A 21,570-nucleotide genomic window follows, 5' to 3' on the forward strand; every position below is an offset into this window, starting at 1 on the left:
GCTACCTAGCAATCACAGGACCTGTGCAGAGTCCTTTGGACATATTTTCTCAAGGGATATGTGTATTAATGGGAGCTTTATTATCACTGAAAGGCCATTCCAGATTTTAGAAATCATTCTCTGTGGCTCTGTGAACTTCACTTTTTATAGCAGCTACATAACTGAAAAGTTTTGTCTAAAGTATAAGTAATATTACCCTATTGATGTTCATTGTCACTTACAATATACTTCATTTCCGTTCTTGACTAAGACCCTCCATAACCAACCAGATACCCTGGCAAAGAGACTTACATATGAAAGGAAATAGCAGTGAATCATATATAGTATTAATAACTTTCATTAATTTATGTTTTGTGAGCTGCTTTCACTGAGTTTTTAAAGTGGAACATACCAATAGTAACATCAACTGTGTACTGTATAAGGCTGAAATGAAAAATGATTTCAATCACCAAGTTAAGGCAAATACTAGAGAACTAATATTACCCTAGTATTCTTTTTTTTTTTAATTACAAAAGGAAAAAGAACCCTACCTTCCTGCCATCTCCAAATGGTAATAGTATGTTCTGGGTCCAGTCCCACAGACAGCAAGAGTTTTCCAGTAGCACTGAAGCTGACTGAACACACTCCCTTTGAATGGTAGCATCTCAGGATAGATAAAGTCTGCTTGTTCACCGCATCCCAGATGTGGATGGAAGGAGCTGTAGCTAAATAAAGATAAAATCCAAAAGTTGTAATATGCCTATTGCAAATGTTTCCATTTCTACAGCTGATGCCTATTTTCTGAAACATGGAAAAGTATGTACCAAAGGCTATGTACTTAATAAAAAATAGCTCAAAACGAAGACTAAATTAAAAAAAAAACGAAACGAAACAGACTCATAAATACAAAGAGCTGATGGCTGCCAGAGGGGAGGGTGGTGGGGGATAGACAAGAGGGGGAGGGGGGCACGGGAAGGGAGTGGGAGAGACAGGCTCCGGGTCACAAATAAGCCACGGGGAACAGAGGTGGCCGAACCGTGATGGCAGCGCAAGCATGGTCACACGTGGCAGCCACACTCGTGGCGAACGCAGAACACACACCCTTGTCCAATCACGACGCTGGATGCCTGAAACTCACTTAACATTGTGTGTCAACTATGCTGCAATTAAAAAATTGTGCGCACACACTCTCTCAAATAAATTAAGAAACAGTTTACCATATAATAAAATAGGGTATTTTTGTGTGAAAAACTGAACATAATAAACTTAAGTACTGGACTAAAACTAGAATGTCCCTTATTCAATAAAAGTCAAAGGTTATGAAGAACTGGCAAACTTATTAAGTGTAGCAGCATGAACAGTGGCCTCAGAAACTATGGAAAGAGCCCAAACGTCCATCAACTGATGAATGGATAAAGAAGAGGTGGTGTGCATACACACAATGGAATACTACTCAGCCATCAAAAAGAACAAAATCTTGCCTTATGCAGTGCTGTGGATGGGTCTAAAGAGTATTATGCTTAGCAAAACGTCAGTCAGAGAAAGACAAATACCGTATGATTTCACTCCTGTGTGGAAGTTAAGAAACAAAACAGATGGATATTTGGGAAGGGAAAAAAAAAAAAGAGGGAAGCAAACCGTAATAGACTCTTTTTTTAGTATATGTGCTGCCGAAGCGAGCACCTGTAATAGACACTTAATGACAGAGAACAAACTGAGGGCTGATGGAAGGAGGGGAGGTGGGGGACGGGCTAAACAGGTTATGGGTATTAAGGAGGGCGCTTGTTGGGATGAGCACCCGGTGTCGTATGTAAGTGATGAATCACTAAATTCTACTCCTGAAACCAATATTACACTGTATGTTAACTAGAATTTAAATAAAAATTTGAAAAAAATATATACTATAGATCAGTCTATAATTTTTTGCCAGTAATAAATATTATATAGGTCTTCTATAATATAAAAAACATTTTTACATGTTCACAAAAAGCACCTCTCAGCAATCCATATACTTTATTTGCCTAAATGTGATGAGGTAGATAATGGACTTTCAAGAAACATCACTCAGTTTTGTCTCCAAATTTCATGTCACAAATTACAAAGACTTTCATTTACCTAAAATTTAGCTAGCAAGTAATCTTAAGTTGAATTACTGAACTTTTCAAGCTTTCGTAGAAAGTTAAATGAGATGGTAAGGAGTGTACACCTAAAATTTAGGTTTTAAAGCATACAGGTAGGACCATGTCATGGGATTGCTAATATCAGACTGTTCTGAACTTTTATCAGTAACAGGATTTAAGATTTAAATCACTACAAATTTTCAAGGCCTTTCTAACTTACTGAAGAAAGATTAAATTATGTTCATTAAGTACATTTTATTTTCTCCTATGATTAAAAAATGGTCATTCATGATACTGGAGTAACACAGATCCTGCTCTCACTCTTCCCCTTCCGACGGGCCACCAGCTAATGGGTGCCCATCCTGGGCCAGGCCTGGTACAGGGGACACATCTAGGCCCCAGTTCTAGGCAGATGTACTTTCCCATGAAGTCAGTCAAGCCCTAAGTCACACACACCTCAGAGCTGGCAGAGCCAACAGAGCTGTGCTGTCCTCAGAGTCCATTTCTGTTCTTGCTCCTTCTGTGACATCAAGCTATCTCTGGAAAATCAATCCCACTGTTTTTTTTTTTTAAGATTATTTGAGAGAGGGAGAGAACAAGCGGGGGAAGGAGCAGAGGGAGAAAGAGTGGCAGACTCCCCGCTGAGCAGGGAGCCTGATGTGGGGCTCGATCCCAGGGCCCCGAGAGCATGACCTGAGCCAAACGCTTAACAGAGCCACCCATGCGCCCCTCCCACTTTTTTTTTTTTAAGATTTTATTTATTTATTTGACAGAGAGAGAGCGCGCACAAGCAGGGGGCGTGGCAGGGGGAGAGGCAGGCTCCCCACTGAGCAAGGAAGGAGCCCAATGTAGGGCTTGATCCCAGGTCCCAGGATCATGACCTGAGCCAAAGGCAGATACCCAACCAACTGAGCCACCCAGGCGCCCCTCCCACTGACTTTTTATAAGCATTCTTAAACTCTAAGAATGACTAGAAGGGTCACATGGGAGCTTGTGATAGAAATGTTCTACATATTGATTTGGGTGGTGACTGCACAGTTTTGTACAACAGCCAAAACCTTTTGAACCTCTGCTTTAAACATGAAATAAAAATAGAAAAGATCTGTAAACAATAAATCAATTTAGAAATTAAAAAAAACCTCAAGTCTCTAGTACAGAGATGCCTATAAGGGTCTCTTTCAATTACTAATTGGATCTCCTAAGAATCAAAGTTTTAAAGGATATTCTTTCTCCGTCCTCTACTTTGCCTTTGGTGCAGCTATAAAACTATATTTTAAAACAAAATTTTCACATGGGTCATTAAGTGAGCGAACTGTGAGTGAGTGTCACTCTTCAGTTTCTGTAGTGGACAGCTCTTTGCTGCATACCCACCGTCCATTACCTCCTTTCTTCTTAATATAGCTATACTTCTATGCAGGAATCCATTCCTCCCTATGTAGAGCAAGTGATTCAGGGGAAAGACACTGCTTGCTCAATTGATTAGTCTACTGCTCTTGTGATAACCTCCCCTGCACCCCAACCCCTCAAGCTCCATTCCCCACCATTCCCCACTCCCCACCTCCAGCAAAGTGATTTAGTTCAGTAACCCAGATTTAGCCAATCAGCACATGGTATTCCCCAGGTGTTCTTTTTTTTTTTTTTTTAAGATTTTATTTTTTTATTTATTTGACAGAGAGAGAGAGAGACAGCTAGAGGGAACACAAGCAGGGAGAGTGGGAGAGGGAGAAGCAGGCTCCTGGCGGAGCAGGGAGCCCGATGCGGGGCTCGATCCCAGGACCCTGGGATCATGACCTGAGCCGAAGGCAGACGCTTAACGACTGAGCCACCCAGGCACCCGCCCCCCCCCCCAGGTGTTCTCTTAGTACAGGGTTTGCTTTGGGTCTTAAAAGGACTCAATCAGGCTAAAAGGAAGGAAGCATGAACTTTTAGCTCATGGTTGTGAAAAGGGTTTTTATCTTTTTTCCCACTAAACGAAAGCAAAGCAGCATGTACCTCTAACTGGTACTGGCAGCCCTTTTCTGACCACATGCAACCAATCTTAGGGCTAATAAATTTCCTTACTTTCTGTAACAGAGGGCACAAGGAAGACCGCTAAGGTATTAATGGACAATTGCCTATTGTGACAAATGGTAACTATGATGGGGGGTCGGGGGGCCGGAGAGTTCTCTTTGAATCCCCTTAAGGATCAAAATGTCAAATTCTTAGCACTGTCTTAGGTACACTGAAAAAGCTTTATCAGACAAAAGATGTCTCCTTACTGTCTACCCAGAAGACACGTATTCAAACGGTAATTATACCACATATTTTCTAATATATATTTACTCTCCCACATTCCAAAGTGACAATTTCAAAATTTTACCCCCACCTTCTTCACCACCTCCTCACTCTCAGCTATTGAAATGAAGAAAATAGAGCTTCCTTGTTCCCGCCACCCCCCACCCCCCCACCAGTCTTCTTGCCTTCCCTTCAATCCTTATGTCTGTGAATAGTTTCTTGCTGCCCAACTCTTTCTCCGGAAGTATTCTCCCATCTCACTGAGCCTGCTGCTCAAGCAATAAATTAACAGCCTTGGTTCCTCACTTTCTGTCACACTCACATCCAATTCTTCAGAAAGGATCACTGGCTTTACCTCCAAAATACATCCCATCTTTGTCTAGTTCTCTCCATTTTTATTCCTACCACCCCAGTTAAAAATGTCTTTTGCTTGGACTACTATAACAGCCTCCTAACTTTCTGATTACATCTCTTTCCCCTCTACATCCTTACTAGTGCAGAGTGATTTTCTCAAAGTATAAATTAGATCACCTCACTCCCTTGCTTCACACTCTCCATGATGGATTCTGCACTGAGCATGAATCCAAACTCCTCTCCATGATCTGCAAAGCCCGGTGCAGCTGATTCCTACCCCTCCTTCTCCAAGTTCATCTCAGAGGCCTTACTCCTCCATACTGACCTTCCTGTTTCTTGATTTACCTTTATGGCCTGCACAGGAAAGAGTTAATATAAACAAGCCTGAAGTTACTATCATTAGAAGGGCCTGCTTGCAAGCGTGTAAGAACTTGACTTTTGAAATGGTCCCTCTGTTGATGTAAGGCTGTTTGATCTACCCGGGGCGCTGGACACCTGCTCTCTTCTGGGTACTTCAGTAGTTGTGGCTGGTCTGTGCCTATGTGAGCAGCCCCCAGTAAAAAGCCTGGACTTTAAGGCGGGAGTAGGCTTCCCTGGACAAAACCCTGTTCCCATGCTGCTGCATCTGCTGCTGGTAAATCAGATTTGTGTGTGACCCTGGGGAAGGGTGGTGAGGGAGACAAAGAAAGCTTGCGCCCGTAGCCTCTAGACTCTACCCTGTCTTTTTCCCTTGCTGATTACTGTAAGAAACTATAGCCCTAACTATCTCTGGGCCCTGTGACTCCTTCTAGTGAATTATTGAGCATGGGTGGTCTTGGGACCCACAAACCAGGCCTCAGCCTGGAGTCCCCAGTTCATCCCTTGGCTATCATTTTTTTTGTATCATTCTTGGCCCGGCTGAATGTTACCACCTCTGAGAAAACGAACACCTTGGTTTACTGACATCATCTTGTTGTTTTTATCATATTACCACCTCAGATCATGTTAGTTTTAAAAGTTTACTTATTTATTGCCTGTCTCCCTGTGGAGCTGGAGTCTGCAAACTTTTTCTGTATAGGGTCAGAGACAAAATTGAAGATATTATGCAGGTACTTGTGTAATAAGAGAAAACAAATTTCCATAAAATTTTTAGTGATGAAATTCACTGAGTAAAATTTTTTTTTAATAAAGATGTAATGAGAAAAATGAAATTCTTTTTTGGAGATAACAATGTCACTGAAGTGAGGTTCAAAGTCAGAGTTCTTTATCATTAAAATCAATTTCAAATGTTTGCCCGTAGTAATTTTACACATCGCAACTTTGAAAATGTCTTATGTAGATAGTTACTGACAAATTTGAATATTAATGCACAAGCACATGATCTTAACTGAGCTATCAATCACTAAGAAAGCATTTAGAGCATTCTCTTAGGGTCTTGTCTTGATTATCTGGCTTTTAGCATGTATTACATTGCAGAGTAATTACCATAAACCGAACGTTAGGTGGAAGTTCTTCAGTTTCAGTTAAACCAATTTTTGAAAATGGACATTTTCTCTGCTTTTACATCAAGATCTGAAAAATGCTGTTGGAACTGTAGTTTGAAACTAGAAAATACATTTGCTACAAATGGGACTCTCACTTCTTGTTCTAATGTTTAACAGCATGAGAAGCATATCACGCAGGTTGGTGTTACTTGCAAACACAACATCAGCCACCACCAATGAGCTTCCTGTAGGTGTAAGTTTCACTGCAAGTATAACTGCAGGTTGTTACTGTGATTGTAGTTTCCTTGTAATTTCGGGTGGAATTCATTAGGAAACATTATCAAGTCTGTAGCAGAAACTAATTTCCAAGGCCATTCAGTTTTCCATAATAGAGATGGACAGCACTACTTTTGTCATTCAGAAAAATTAGTCTTGGTTCTGAGCTCCAAAAATTGCAATAATGCTACTATTGCTAAACCACTGAACTGCTGTGGATAGGACAAGTCAGGATATTCAGCTTCTATCTCTAACATAAATTCACAGAACTGATGAGGGTTAACTCTATGAGAACAAAGGACATTAACTGTTGACTCTCAATTACAAACTGTGGTTGTCAATAACACATGATACACTGAAATGTTTTCCACAAACTACCTGATGAATAACACAATGAATAACCATAGCCTTTAAACACCTTAAATTTTCACCAGCTTTGTACACTTACCAACTATCCTTTTCTCTGCTCCAGCTCCACATATATTTCTACCATCAGTTATCAAATATCTTAGCAGATTCCACTTCTTAATGTTTTCTTAACTTCTCTGACAATATTATCTTTTGTAGTTGTTCCACGGAGACTATTCTTAGAGGCCAACTCCTCAGTCACTTCAAAGTTGGCACTGATTCCTCAAGTAAGCCACTGGCAACATCTGTCAATCCATCAAGAGCCAAGGGAAACCATTCCGAATTATTTGCCTTTTGTGGGGTCTTGTTTTTAATTGACTACTGAGTCTGTTCCCAACGTCCTCAACTCTTTCATGATTTAATTAACTCACAGTCAGTAGACAGCTTCTCTTGACTAACAAATAAGCCATTCAGAAACTTTGGTTGCGGGATCATTTTATGTTTTATTTTTGTGAAGAAATTCTGTTGTGATGAGAGATTCTCACACATATTCTTTTAAATTTTCTAATTTTTTTGACTGTTGGTTTCCTGTGAGCTGGAAATACTGTGATAAAGTTTCGTGTGAAAATGTTACCATATATTGTATTCTTTTAGCCCAGCTCTAGCGTCACTGCAGGATAAACACAATGTTTTACCAGGTAATTTGATAACAACACAATCCACATCTCACTGTGCCTTAAAAGTGTGACCTTCGGGTACCTGGGTGGCTCAGTCGGTGAAGCGTCTGCCTTCGGCTAAGGTCATGGTCCCAGGGTCCTGGGATCGAGCCCTGCATCGGGCTCCCTGCTCGGCGGGGAGTGTGCTTCTCCCTCTCACTGTCCCTCTGTGCTCTCTCTCAAATAAATAAATCTTTAAAAAAAAAAAAGTGTGACCTTCAAAGTCCACATTCCTTTTTTGCCTTGTTTTGACATGATGGATATACACTGGTTAGATAACAAAACACAATGCTGTGGTGTAGCTTGCAGCCTGCCACAGTATAAGCGCATCGCTGCACTCCGAGTGTGCCAAGCAGCAGTGAGCAGCGGTGACAAGGGGGTCACGCGTGGTCTCTGGCGCAGCTGCTACACGCCGACGTAGCACAAAAGCCGCCACAAACCATGCGGAACCGGATGAGCGGGCTGGGTCCAAAACTTTTCTATGGATGTTGAAATTTGAATTTCATATTTTCATGTGCTGTGAAATTTTCTTTTGATTTTTCCCAGCTGTCTCACTTAGTAAAAACTATACTTAGCTCATGGGTTATACAAAAACAGGTAGTGGGCCACATGAGGCCCCAGGGCTGCAGTTTGCCAACCCCTGCTCTTGAATGTAACCAAGAAAGCAAAAACACTGCCTGTTGTGTTGGATAAATTTGTAATTAACAACCAAATCACAAAATCATGCTTTATCCTGGAGGAGAGGGAGGTAGATACACATCATGGGGAAATATTGGTATATCAAGCTGCTATTTTTACTATATTATGTAAACTGAAAACTGAATTGAAAAAGCCTGGTGAATACCTAAAAACAATGGACACATTGCTTGGTAGCTTTATAGAGTCACAAAGCTATGGTCAAGATCAATAAGAGAGGGCGCCTGGGTGGCTCAGTTGGTTAAGCAACTGCCTTCGGCTCAGGTCATGATCCTGGAGTCCCGGGATCGAGTCCCGCATCGGGCTCCCTGCTCAGCAGGGAGTCTGCTTCTCCCTCTGACCCTCCTCCCTCTCATGCTCTCTGTCTCTCATTCTCTCTCTCGCAAATAAATAAATAAAATCTTTAAAAAAAAAAAAAAGAAAGAAAAAAAAGATCAATAAGAGAAAGTTATTTTTAAACCTTAAGTGATCTGTTGATCTAGTATGCACAGTAATTGGAATGATATATAAAAATAACAATTAAAATTTTACTTTGAGGCAATATAATTTATTGACTCATATTTAAGATTAATTTTACTCCCACCTCACTCTTAGCAGCTATATGACACTGGCAAGTTAATACCTACCATGAAGGATTCTGGCAATGACTAAATAGGTAATACATGTGAAGTGCTTACAATCGTGCTGGCACACTAAAAAGGTCAAAATATATTAAGTTTTAAAAATAACTCGTATTGCTATTGCACATAGGGTTCAGTATCATGACATTAGAATATATTTTTCATTAAAAAAAATCCCAAATAGGCTCACGCATTGAATTTCTCTATAAAAATTTGGGCTATCATTACTAAACAATATAACTGAAACAGAAAATGATGAATTTTCCTTACCTGACATGTCTGCTAAATCACCTACAATGGAAAAGCAGCAGAAAAATAATTTTCCATAAATAAAAGCAGAATTTATAAAATTATCACAAAATAATTTTTACACAACATAAATCATAAAGTGTCATATGCAAAATGAATTTTATTATGTTAAACTAAGTAAACTGTAAGTGAAGCCATTCATTTCAATTATACATATATATTTACATTTCATGTATATGACCGTTCAATCTTTGGATATATCTTAATTTAGTTTACAAAACGCTCTGTTAATAGACTAAAGTTTTAATGTATCTCTGCTTGGCCCTGAGAGTCCAAGATTCTAGCCAAGGGGGAAAAAAATGAATGTAACTGGCTAAAATACCACAAAGGCAAATATTTCCCCTATGACCTATATGATTTTTAACAAAGAGAGCCATAAACATTTTAGACAGTGTTTTGTGTTTTGCAGGTATTATACAAGCTTGGCAGGCAAAGTAACTACTGATTCAATTCTCTTTGGGTTCAGAACAGAAACAGTCCCTCACTCTTTGGTCTTCTCTTGAGTCTATCTTATACTTTATTAGCCATCAGTAAAAAATTTCTCTATCTATTCTGTGGAAGGGTACAGTGGGGCAAGGCATAGGGCTGCATATATGATCTAAAATTCACCTCTGTACTGCCTGGACTTTGACTTGGAAGGACGGAGATGGGGAGATAATTAGCCATTCCACATTTCCCTACAGTGCTGCCTTTCAAAATAAAAGGAACAAATGCAAATACTGAATCATTAAGTTGTGCACCTGAAACTAATATTACATTAGTAGTATTAGTACATTAGTAACATGTCAATTATGTCTCAATAAAATAGAGAAAGGAAAAGAGGGCCAAATTTCATGAAAGATTATATTTGTGACCACAGCATTTCTTAATCAAAAGAGAAAACCACAGCACTAATATGTTAAGCAAAGCTGCTTAAAAAAGGGAGAGAAGAGGAAAGAAAAGAAGGAGCAAAGCTGGGAAATGGAAGAACCATACCTTCTAGAATTCTATTCACGGTATGCCAATTCCATTAACATAGAGATTTTGTCTTTTTTTTGGTAAGCTGCTTGTATCCCAGCACCTAGAACAATACCTTGTGCATGGTACATGTTCAGTAAGTTTGTTGAATAAATGAATTTAGCTTAATAAAAATTAACTGAGTAACCATATGCCAAGAGGCACTAAACTAGGCTTTCATGACCAAAATGGTAACATTATCTTATTTTCCGTGCAGAGTAAAAATAAGACTTTAATTTTTAAAAATGTAGTGAAAAAAAGGGCCTAGACTCAAAGATTAGAATCTTTTGTATGTAATGCACAAAGTATCAGTCTACTTCTTGTTAAAAATAGAAAAAATTTACAGAAAGGAAGAATACTAAAGTGGTGTAACTGCAGAACTAAGCAACCCAGAGATCAAGTTTCTGATTGATCAATTTAGTATTTGTATGAAAAATGAAGATATTAAAAGCATAAATTAATCTACCCAAAAGAAAAAGACACCTGGAAAGCTGGCTTAGCAACTGAGGCCCACCGAGACCCAACAAACCCAATGACATCATTTTTACAAAGTATACCAGGAGTTATGAAGTTCTGATTGACCAAATCTATTATGTAGTATTCGTAGTGATCACTGATGGCTGGATATGTTCTAAATAGACCTGCTATTATCTCATCATTTTGCTTACAGAGTGATGTCCTTTGAGTTTTTTAAAGAGTTAAAAGAAGACAGAAAGACAGGGGGTTTTAAAACAGTTGGCAACTTAGATCAGTGCCAAAGAAAAAAGGCAGAAAGATTTACCAGCATGGTCACTTGGTTTCTCTCTTCTTTCTACTCAACCCCAGCTGCCACAGATGCTGTGCTCCTGTCAGTCTAGTTACTTCCTGGCTCCCCTTATTGGCCATTTTCTCCTCAAATTCTTCCTTTCTGCTTAATATGCTATATTAAAACCTTTCTGCTGATCAGAAATTGCTGCTAAAGGACTAAAATCCAACTATGTCAATCACCATAAAATAGTTTATTAATTCTGAACTGTCTGCACCAATTAAGATAACCAAAGTGAGAGAAAGGTACCTGGAAACAATTTATGGTAAAACTGGGTGTGTGTTTTATATACAAATTTTGTACATTTTGAACAATACACAAATATATTTTGCTTTTTTTCTCTAGGATATTGAATTAATTTGAACAATACAATTACTTAAAATTGTTTCTTTTTAAAATATAGAAACATACCTACTTGGCCAGTTGCCACTATGTTGATAAATTTGGGATGCTGATTTACAGTGAGGCACAGTATATCATCATTATGTTCCTGATAAAAACTCTGAGTCCCTATAAAAAAAATTTGAGAATTAAATCTGAAAACTTTAAGGTATAACAGCATAATGCATTTATCCAGGACAATGAACTGCTCTGTTTAACTTACTTAATACATTTTTGAGCACTCAATGTGTGCACATCATCATAAGGATGGAAAAATGACTCAGAAGTCTTTAAATGGTTAGAGTCCTGAAACGCATAAACCATGTAACACAAGGCTAAAGACATCAAGTGCCAAAAGAGAGTTAAAGATCCAAAGGCTATGGGAATTCTTATTCTTTTTTAATTTTATTTTATTATGTTACGTTAATCACCATACAATACATCATTAGTTTTTGACGTGGTGATCCACAATTCATTGTTTTCATATAACACCCAGTACTCCACGCAGTACATGGGGAATTCCTCTTATTGTGGGCATTTGGCACTCTTGGACTGACAGGACAGATTTTGTTAATGTGAAGGTGGGTGGGAAAGGGCATTTCAGGAACAGAAATACTTTAAGCAAAGGTACAAAGACCAGAAAGTATTAAGTATGCATATATATGATTCATTTGGTCGAAGTGTGAGGTCAAGAAGAAATCTGAGAAATATGGCTGGAAGGGCAAACTGGAAATAGAATGATAGAGGATTTTGAATGCCAGCCTACTGAACTCTGTATTTATTCTGTAGTCCGTGGTACTCAAGAATTTTGATCAAAAAAGTCATGTGATTTATCTAGTAGCACTGACAGTGAAGACACCTTAGACATTGTCATGTAGGACATGATAAAGGTTTGTTTTGTGTAAGTACAATGGAAAGGTGGGAAATGAGGTCAGGATGATAGGTTGTAGGTTGGGTCCAGATTACAGAGGGCCATCAACACCAGGTCCTCCAAAAAGCGAAGCAACACAAAACAAAACAATTTAACAATGACATTTGCCAGATCTAATAGTTTAAAACTTCTCTTCAAAGTGAAATGTGCTTTATATTTCCCAGAGCTGAGAGTTCAGTGACAATAAACAAGCAATTTTATGTTCTGTTGGCTAAGTTTGAAGAAAATCAGCTAATAGATCAAAACTTCCTAGACTGTAAACATAGCAATGTACCCCAAACTGGAGAGGACAAATAATGACAAGTGGAGAGGTGCCTATCCTCCCTTCTGCTCTCTCTACACCCCACCAGTAGAAAGGTGATTAATTACAAATCAGAAAATTAAAGAAAATTACAAGTATAAACATGAGAGTGTATTTCCATATTCCTTTCTAGATCATCTTTTCTTATTCTCTATTCTCTTTGAAGGATAGGTGAAGCCTCAAAGAGGATCATCTAAGTATTTTTTAAATGACCCAAATTATTAAACTGAAAATCACCACTGATTACTGTGTGATCTTGGTGAATCCTTTTCTTTAGGAAACCAAAATAGGACTATCATATTAATGATTAATACAGAATAGGCATGGGGGATTAGGACTCACATAATCTATTCTTTACCTATTCAGAGTGAAGCTATCAGAGGAAAAAGCCAGGAATGTTTGAACTAAATAATCTCTATTTTTATTCCAACCTTAGACTTTATGAAGTTTATAATTACATATAAGAAAACAATTCAAAATTAGTGAATGTCACTAGTAGGATTATACATCATTGGTCATCAAATCATAAGAGAACTTTATTTGCTTTTCAACAATCCAATCAGTTAAATAAAAATCAAGAAATATTTTCTCACTATGAATCAAACAAAGTATCACCACAGTAGAGCCACAGGGAAACAGCTTTCTTATTATCTTCCTTGGCTTTCCAAGGCCTCAGTAAGAACACTGCCCACTTCACCCCACTCCCCAGCAATCACTCGCCCAACATGCTACTTTTAATCATTACCTAAAAGAGACAACCACTAAACCATCCATTTTCATGTTAAGGTTAGGAAATAAAGTTACAAATGGTTTCATTATAAAACATGGTTTCAATGTATAGTAAACCTTCACTTTACTAATAGAGACCTATGAGTACTTTTCATTATGAAATCCTTTTCTGCTGTGTTATACATTCTTAAGACTATAAGTTTGGTTATTTGAAATATTACTAGAAAAGTCAATAGTATGAAATATATTCTGGACTTATGTAATTTAATTATTTATAGCTTTAACAAAGAAATGTAAGGTTATAAATAAGTGAATTCTAAAGTAAAAAAAGGTGGAAGATGGAGAATCAGAGTTTCCTACCTGTAGCAACATTATGCAAAATTCCAACGGATGCAGTGTGATAAATTATATCATCACCATCATTTAGATAGTGAACATTATTCCTACAGTCTCTTCCTCGATAGCCAAAAACAAGCTCCAACACAAGGTCCTATAACAACAATAAAACCATTATACAATTCCTTATCTCTAAATGTTCACCATTATTTTTGTATATAATATTGGTATCATCAGTCAAAATGGAGGATGCATTTTGATGTTTTACAAACTTCAAATAATACAAAATTAAGTAGACAAACTTCTCCGTAATGTGCTTTGGGCAGCTGAAACACACACTCTATACTTTCCTACATGAAGTTATAGAAAAGGAAAAGAGAATCACAAGGTCATTTGACTTCAAGAATGTGTTGGGGTGCCTGGATGGCTCATTTGGTTAAGCATCTGCCTTCGGCTCAGGTCATGACCTCCAGGTCTTGGGATCGAGCCACATGTTGGGCTCCCAGATCAGCTGGGAGTCTGCGTCTGCCTTTCCCCCTGTTTGTGCTCTCTCTCAAATGAATAAATAAAATCTTAAAAAAAAAAAGAGTTCATGTGTTAAACACTGAGATACTTCTTGTGTCCAAAAGAATTATTATTTTGATTTGTACTGTTAGTAAAAATACGTAATCTGCATATATAACTCAGAATACATTATGTCCAAGTGCTGTACATTTGAGATGCCAAAGAGTATATCAGCGTTGGTGCAGAAAACTAAGTACACCATCTCTGATAACTCATGCTAAAGTTCTAGCAGGTAATCTGCCACTGAAAGTGTCCCTTTTCTTTGACCTTGTGGGCTTCGTGGGGTAATGAGTACAACAATCACTATCCCACAGATTTAGGCCTCATTTTTTATCTGATTTAGCAGTTTGCTTGTGGCTGCTGATACTGGAATTAAGAGCCTGGGAGAACTTTCTTGCTCAATTATTGTGGTAAGTTCCTTTGTTTGAAAGTAGAGCCTTCACTGAACCCTACAGTGAACAGATCACACGGGGTATAAATTTTGACTTATAAATTCAAACCACTAAGTATAAGGCACTGCCAAGGTACCTGCACTTCTATAAGCCATAGATCTTTCACATATATTTATATTTACCAGTTGTCTGAGAGTTCAATTCAGGGTATTATTCATGGAAAACTTTAAAAAAAAAAAAGACTAATATAAATACAAAGAAACGAAGGATATCAATCCAAAACTCAGACTTGACAACTAGGCAATCAAAATTTTATGACCAAACAAAAAAGATTCTCAGGGACACCTGGCTTGCTCAGTCGGTAGAGCATGTAACTTCATCTTGGGGTTCGAGTCCCATGTGGGTGTACAGATTACTTAAAAACAAAATTTTAAAAAAAGATTATTCAGTATGTTTATTTTCATAAAACCTAATGACAAGATTTGGCTGCCTTACAAGAAGGGAATGGAATGAATTCTGAATACATTTTAAAGCACAAGTTAACACTGGGGAAGGGGTTCTCCTTACCTCTATAGGTCTCTTTTTCTTGCCAACATTGTTTGTCTGGAGTTTTTCTGGCCTTGGTGGGGCTCTGCTCACAGGGGGCCTGAAACGGGAAAGTGGGAATGAGGAAAGGCATCCATTATCAGGCGCCTTCACTGAGCCTCCCTCACCTGCCCACTGGACAGAGAGGTCTGACACACCTTCACAAAAATGAACCCAATCTGTGTTCCTCACTAGACCGTGCCCTCTTTATCTTGATATCTTCTAAAGCCAGAAGGTGGAAAGAAGATATTAGAACTTTAATTCATTTTATTTTAACTTCTTTGGTGTATGTTTCATAATGTAAATAACATATTAGCACAAGAGCAGACTGTTTATAGATAAATATACAAATGTTAGTTTAACATACTCAAAAACTTCTTGATGGGATGCATTATAACAAAGCCTAGATTACTGCTCTAAAGTGTCTACCACAGTATCTTGCACATGGCAGGTGTTCAATACATTCATCTTGAATTTTGAAAATATTGTTATGAACTTTCTATACTGTTGGCAATATAAATTATGTCGGAATTCAAATTTGTACTCATTACTTGCTCCACCAGGCCCTTTACCTTCCCTTCTTCCTGAAGTCTCTAGTGAAGTCAAGTCAATCAAACATTTTACAGTTACATAAACTTATAAATCATACAACACTCTCTAAAAGGTAATTATATTACTTACTATTGCCTTCAACTCCTTCTCTTCTTCTCTATTCTCATTATTCACTAAACATTCATCAACTTCACCTAGAGAGTAGCTCTCACATCTAGCCCCCTCTTCTCTGTTTCCACTGCTAGTTCAGGATCTATTTATAATGTCCCATTAGGTGTACAGAGTTCCCATTTTGAATCATTTAAATGTGGAGGCTCTTAAAATGCCTAGGAATAAACTCAACCAAACAGGTGAAGGACTCTGAAAACTATAAAACACTGATGAAAGAAACTGAAGATGACACAAATGGAAAGACATTCCATATTCATGGACTGAAAGCATTAATACTGTTAAAATGTCCATGCTACCCAAAGCAATCTACAGATTCAATGCAATTCTTATCCAGATGCCAACAGCATTTTCCACAAAACTAGAATAATACTAAAATTTGTATGGAACCACAAAAGACCCCAAATAGCCAAAGCAATCTTGAGATAGAAAAACAAAGCTGGAAGTATCACAATTCCAGATTTCAAGCTATATTACAAAGCTACAGTAATCAAAACAATAGGGAACTGGCACAAAAACAGACATCTAGATCAATGGAACAGGATAAAGAACCCAGAAATAAACCTATGGTTATATGGTCAATTAATCAATCTATGAACAAAGGAGGCAAGAATATGCAATGGAGAAAAGACCGTTTTTCAATAAATGATGCTGGGAAAACTAGACAGTTACATGTAAAAGAACTGGACCAATTTTCAACCAATTTCTTTGCCACCAGCCACAGCAACATTTTTCTAGGTATATCTCCTAAGGCAAGGGAAACAAAAGCAAAAATAAACTTTGGGACTACATCAAAATAAAAGGCTTTTACACAGCAAAAGGAACCATCTACAAAACAAAAAGGCAACTTACTGAACGGGAGAAGACATTTGCAAATGATATATATGATAAGGGATTAATATCTAAAATATATAAAGAGTTTATACAACACACCACCAAAAAAACCCCAAAAAACAGAAAAACCCCAATCTGATTAAAAAAATGGACAGAGGCCCTGAATAGACATTTTTTCCAAAGACGACATACAGATGGCCAACAGACACATAAAAAGATGTTCAACATCACTAATCAGCAGGGAAATGTAAATCAAAACCCCAATAAGATATCACCTTACACCTGTTAGAATGGCTCAAGTAAAAAAGACAAGAAATAATAAATGTTGGTGAGGATGTAGAAAAAAAAGGAATCCTTGGACACTGTTGGTGGGAATGTAAATTAGTACAGCCACTATGGAAAACAGCATGGAGGTTCCTCAAAAAATTAAAAATAGAAATACCATATGATCCAACAATTCCACTATTGGATATTAATCCCTTCTAAAAATGAATACACTAATTCAAAAAGATATATGCACTCCTTTGTTTATTGCAGCATTATTTCCAATAGCCAAGATATGGAAGCAACCTGTGTCCAGGGATAGACAAATGGATAAGGCGCGCACACACACACACACACAACTATTATGCAGCCATTAAAAAGGATTGAGATCTTGGGCGCCTGGGTGGCTCAGTTGGTTGAGCGACTGCCTTCGGCTCAGGTCATGATCCTGGAGTCCCTGGATCGAGTCCCGCATCGGGCTCCCTGCTCGGCGAGGAGCCTGCTTCTCCCTCTGACCCTCCCCCCATCTCATGTACTCTCTCTCTCTCAAATAAATAAATAAATCTTTAAAAAAAAAAAAAAAGGATTGAGATCTTGCCATTTGTGACAATGTGGATGGACCTAGAGGGTATTAGGCTAAGTGAAATAAGTCAGACTAAGAAAGACAAATACCATATAATTTCACTCATATGTGGAATATTAAAAAAAAAAATGAATCAACAAACAAAAAGCAGAATCAGACCTATAAATAAGAGAACAAACTGATGGTTGCCAGAGGGGAGGGGTAGGAATGGGCAAAATAGGTGAATGGTAATGGGAGGTACAGGCTTCCAGTTATGGAATGAATAAGTGACAGGAATAAAAGGCACAACATAAGGAATATAGTGGGGGCGCCTGGGTGGCTCAGTTGTTAAGTGTCTGCCTTTGGCTCAGGTCATGATCCCAGGGTCCTGGGACTGAGCCCCGCATTGGGCTCCCCGCTCTGCAGGAAGTCTGCTTCTCCTTCTCCCACTCCTCCTGCTTGTGTTCCCTCTCTCACTGTGTCTCTCTCTGTCAAATAAATAAATAAAATCTTAAAAGAAAAAAAAGGAATATAGTGAATGATACTGTAATAGTATGGTATGGGAACAGATGGTAGCTATACTTTCAGTGAGCAGAGCATAATATATAAACTTGCCAAATCACTATGTTGCATGCCTGAAACTAAAGTAACTTTAAGTGCCAACTATACTCAAAAAAAAAAAAAATGTGGAGGCTCTTTTCCTAAAATCCTTTGTTTAATTAAAAAAACCCATCTCATTTGGTTTATTTTTATCTCAGATAACCATTATTCAAATGTTTAATAACCTGAATACTGGATCTAAATCAATCATGCTATCAACTCCCCTTCCAAAATTTTCTTTTTTTTAAGATTTTATTTATTTATTTGACAGAGAGAGACACAACACAGTGAGAGAGAGAACACAGCAGGGGGAGTGGGAGAGGGAGAAGCAGGCTTCCCGCTGAGCAGGGAGCCCAATGCGGGGCTCCATCCCAGGACCCTGGGATCATGACCTGAGCCGAAGGCAGGTGCTTAACGACTGAGCCACCCAGGCACCCCCCCTTCCAAATTTTAAGTGAATATTCAATTTGTAACAACTAAAGCAGAAAATGACATGAAATGACTTTGCTATGGGAAAAAAAAATCCAATATGTGATTAAGTGCATAAAATTAAAGGATAAAAACATATTTGCATTTTCACAAGGATTTCCAGGTTACACATCTATAAAAGTGGATGAAGTGCTCCATCTTGAACACTCAATATAAAAGAAGTGAATACTTTCATACATGACATGAAGTAGTATGTAGAAGCAAATAACCATGGCTGGTGACATAAAAATTGCATGCACTTAAAAGAATATATAAAGAACTCTTCAAATTACAGAAATTACAAAGGTTTGGTTTCAAGCCTTTTTCATATGTTTTGAATGTAAGTAATAAATATAATTCAATTTATAATATTTAACATTTAAAAATGTTTCTCTTAGGACCTATTTCTTTATTTAGAGAGGGAGAGAATCTCAAGCAGGCTCCACGCACACTCTGATGTGGGGCTTGATCTCTTGACCCTGAGATCATGACCTGAGCCGAAATCAAGAGCCGGTCACTCAACCAACTGAGTCACCCAGGAACCCCTCCTTAGGGCCATTTTAACCCCTCCTTGGCTTTTCTTCTAAGTCAGTTTTGTTGGTGAACTTCATTGAGTGTTATCATCTGACAGCTTTAATTGTAACCCAAGCAAGAAACAGGTAATTTTTATCCATACAAACCTGTGTAACAGTTAAGTGTATTTTAATTTTTTAAAGATAACTTATATATTTTTGTTTAAATAAAGTTATACAACTTAGAAAATTATACAAGTTGAACAAATAAAGCTTTGGTAAAGCAATTACTTATGTAGCAGAAATCCAATAATTAAGATGCTATTTGTTTCAGTGATACTGATTTTAATGGAGAAAAACGTGGAAAACTGTGAACAGAGGTAAAGAACACCAAGTAACACAGCTCATTAATGGTAAATATGAAAGATGATAAAAATACAAAATTAGGTCTCATAAAGTATAACAAAGAGAGAGGATTACCTGGAACCTCTTTTTAGCAGCAAATATAAAAGGGAAAAGATTACAACACAGATTTGAATTTAAAACACTAGTAAAATACTTCTGTAATAAAATATTTTTGTAAGTTTAATGCAGGTAAAACATACTGCATATATTAAAGAGCTATTGTTTTTATTTATTACCGCATAGAAGGCTAAAGTTATTCCATTAATGGCAGGGAAATCAAAAGAAGGCGAAAAAAGAAAAATGAGAATTGAACATGTTCTATGTTGTAAACTTTAAAGCCTACTGTTCTTCTTTTTCTACAGTGCACTCTGAATTTCAAACAAAATACTGAAGCCTATCCTTGTTCTTAAGTGTGGGAGTAAAATGGTAACAACCAAGTTAAAAGGTTGGTCGTACTGGAGATGCTATTAAGGAAACTGTCTAAGGAGGTGAAGCAACCCCTCCTCTAACCCAGGAGGGTTTCTCAGTCAGCCAGTCCAGCCTAGCAGGCAAAGTGAGTCACTCAAGATCATACTAGCTTTGGGATTTTGCTAGTAAAGGAGGTAACTTAAAAGAACCCCTTTAATAACATAATGACCAAAAGAGAATTGGAAGAGATCACAAAGGTGATCTCATCCACCCTCCTACTGAAACCAGGAAACTTCTTTACACGTCTAGAACATCCCTTTGTAGCAGTGACGGACAAATGGTCACCTAAGCTCTTATGAAAACTGCTTATGAAAGGGAGGTCACTTCATAAAATTCACCCACACCCAAGACAACAATTACATCTCCACTTAGCTTTGTTTTCAAACAAAGCTAAAGTGTTTCCCACTGTAAATTGTTAGTGTCCCTTTAAAATCACTCCTGAATAAGCTACTTCAGATCTGACGCTAGATCTGAATGTTTTATTTGTTAAAATAGTCTAAGATATGTGGCCTTTTTGAAGTCACATCACACCCTAGACTCCTATCTTTGTACATATCACCCCTGTTTAAAACAAAAATGAATTTCTGCTGCTGTCTACCAAATAAATTAAGGAGTACCTTATATCTGAGTTTCTGTACAATCTGGTCTTATATCTATTTTTTTCATCCTTATCTCCCAGCATTTACCTATTGGTACCTTTTTTTTTTTTCACTTCTAAAACAGACTTTTTCCACACTGTCCTGTTTCAGAAACTGACTGAAGACATGTTCATCTCACTAAAGCTAGTTGTGAAAAGTGTCCCACAGAGTCCTTTTATGCATATACCATTTTATTGAACATACAAATATCATCATTGCCCTATGTTAATGTTTTTAAATGAAAGTATAAATATACATTAAATGAAGCTAACAGACTTATAAACTGCATAATTTTTCACTGATAAATATGTGTGGCTATTTTTATAAACCTCTGAAACTTAAGGGATAACTAAAACTGTCTGGAGTTTGTTATAAAACCAAGTGATCATAATGAAGAACCTCAGCAGCACCCACATACTGCACATGTAAAATGCAACTTTTCTGTAGGACTTAGTTCACTTTATAATTTTTTCTTGACAAATACAGTTCCATGTTTTATAGGGAAAAAATCAATACCTTAAAATATAATAAAGATCAAAACAGAACAAAGAATAAATAATGGAATAAAATATCTTATTTAATAAAACTTACCTTACTACCCCCTGCCTTTGAAAGGAACAAGGGAAAAAAAGAAACATTGATGATGAATAACATGCAGCAGTTAAGTAAACAGAATAAAGGAAACAGCAACAGAAATCTAAGGAAATACAAAATGCCTAAATTTTATGCTCCACTGTTCTGAGTATTTTTATTAAAAAATATTGGAAGTTTGATTGACAACTACTTTAAATATATACATAAGATTTGCTACAAAAAGAAAAACATAAAATTATTATAGTCATTTAGGAAAAAAGGCCTCACAAAAGTACCAACCAAGTAGAGCAGTTACCAATGTCATCCAAAACCTTTTAAGTGGATGTTTGA

General features: G+C 37.4%; 1 protein-coding gene across 1 annotated transcript in view; it reads right to left on the reverse strand.

Moving 5' to 3' along the window:
* EML5 (EMAP like 5) overlaps nucleotides 1-21,570 on the reverse strand; it is a 167,781-nt gene that overhangs the window by 9,555 nt on the left and 136,656 nt on the right. Inside the window, exons 28-32 of the mRNA XM_054513829.2 lie at nucleotides 15,158-15,236; nucleotides 13,659-13,788; nucleotides 11,368-11,466; nucleotides 9,117-9,137; nucleotides 531-704 (exon numbers count right to left, since the gene is read on the reverse strand). Of these exons, the coding sequence (XP_054369804.1) occupies nucleotides 531-704; nucleotides 9,117-9,137; nucleotides 11,368-11,466; nucleotides 13,659-13,788; nucleotides 15,158-15,236 (503 nt within the window). The remainder of the gene's footprint in view (nucleotides 1-530; nucleotides 705-9,116; nucleotides 9,138-11,367; nucleotides 11,467-13,658; nucleotides 13,789-15,157; nucleotides 15,237-21,570) is intronic.

The sequence above is a fragment of the Mirounga angustirostris genome, unplaced genomic scaffold (genome assembly GCF_029215605.1).
Source record: "Mirounga angustirostris isolate CCGP_5_RB_7025 unplaced genomic scaffold, mMirAng1.0.hap1 SCAF_9, whole genome shotgun sequence".
In the NCBI taxonomy this organism is placed as follows: Eukaryota; Metazoa; Chordata; class Mammalia; order Carnivora; family Phocidae; genus Mirounga; species Mirounga angustirostris.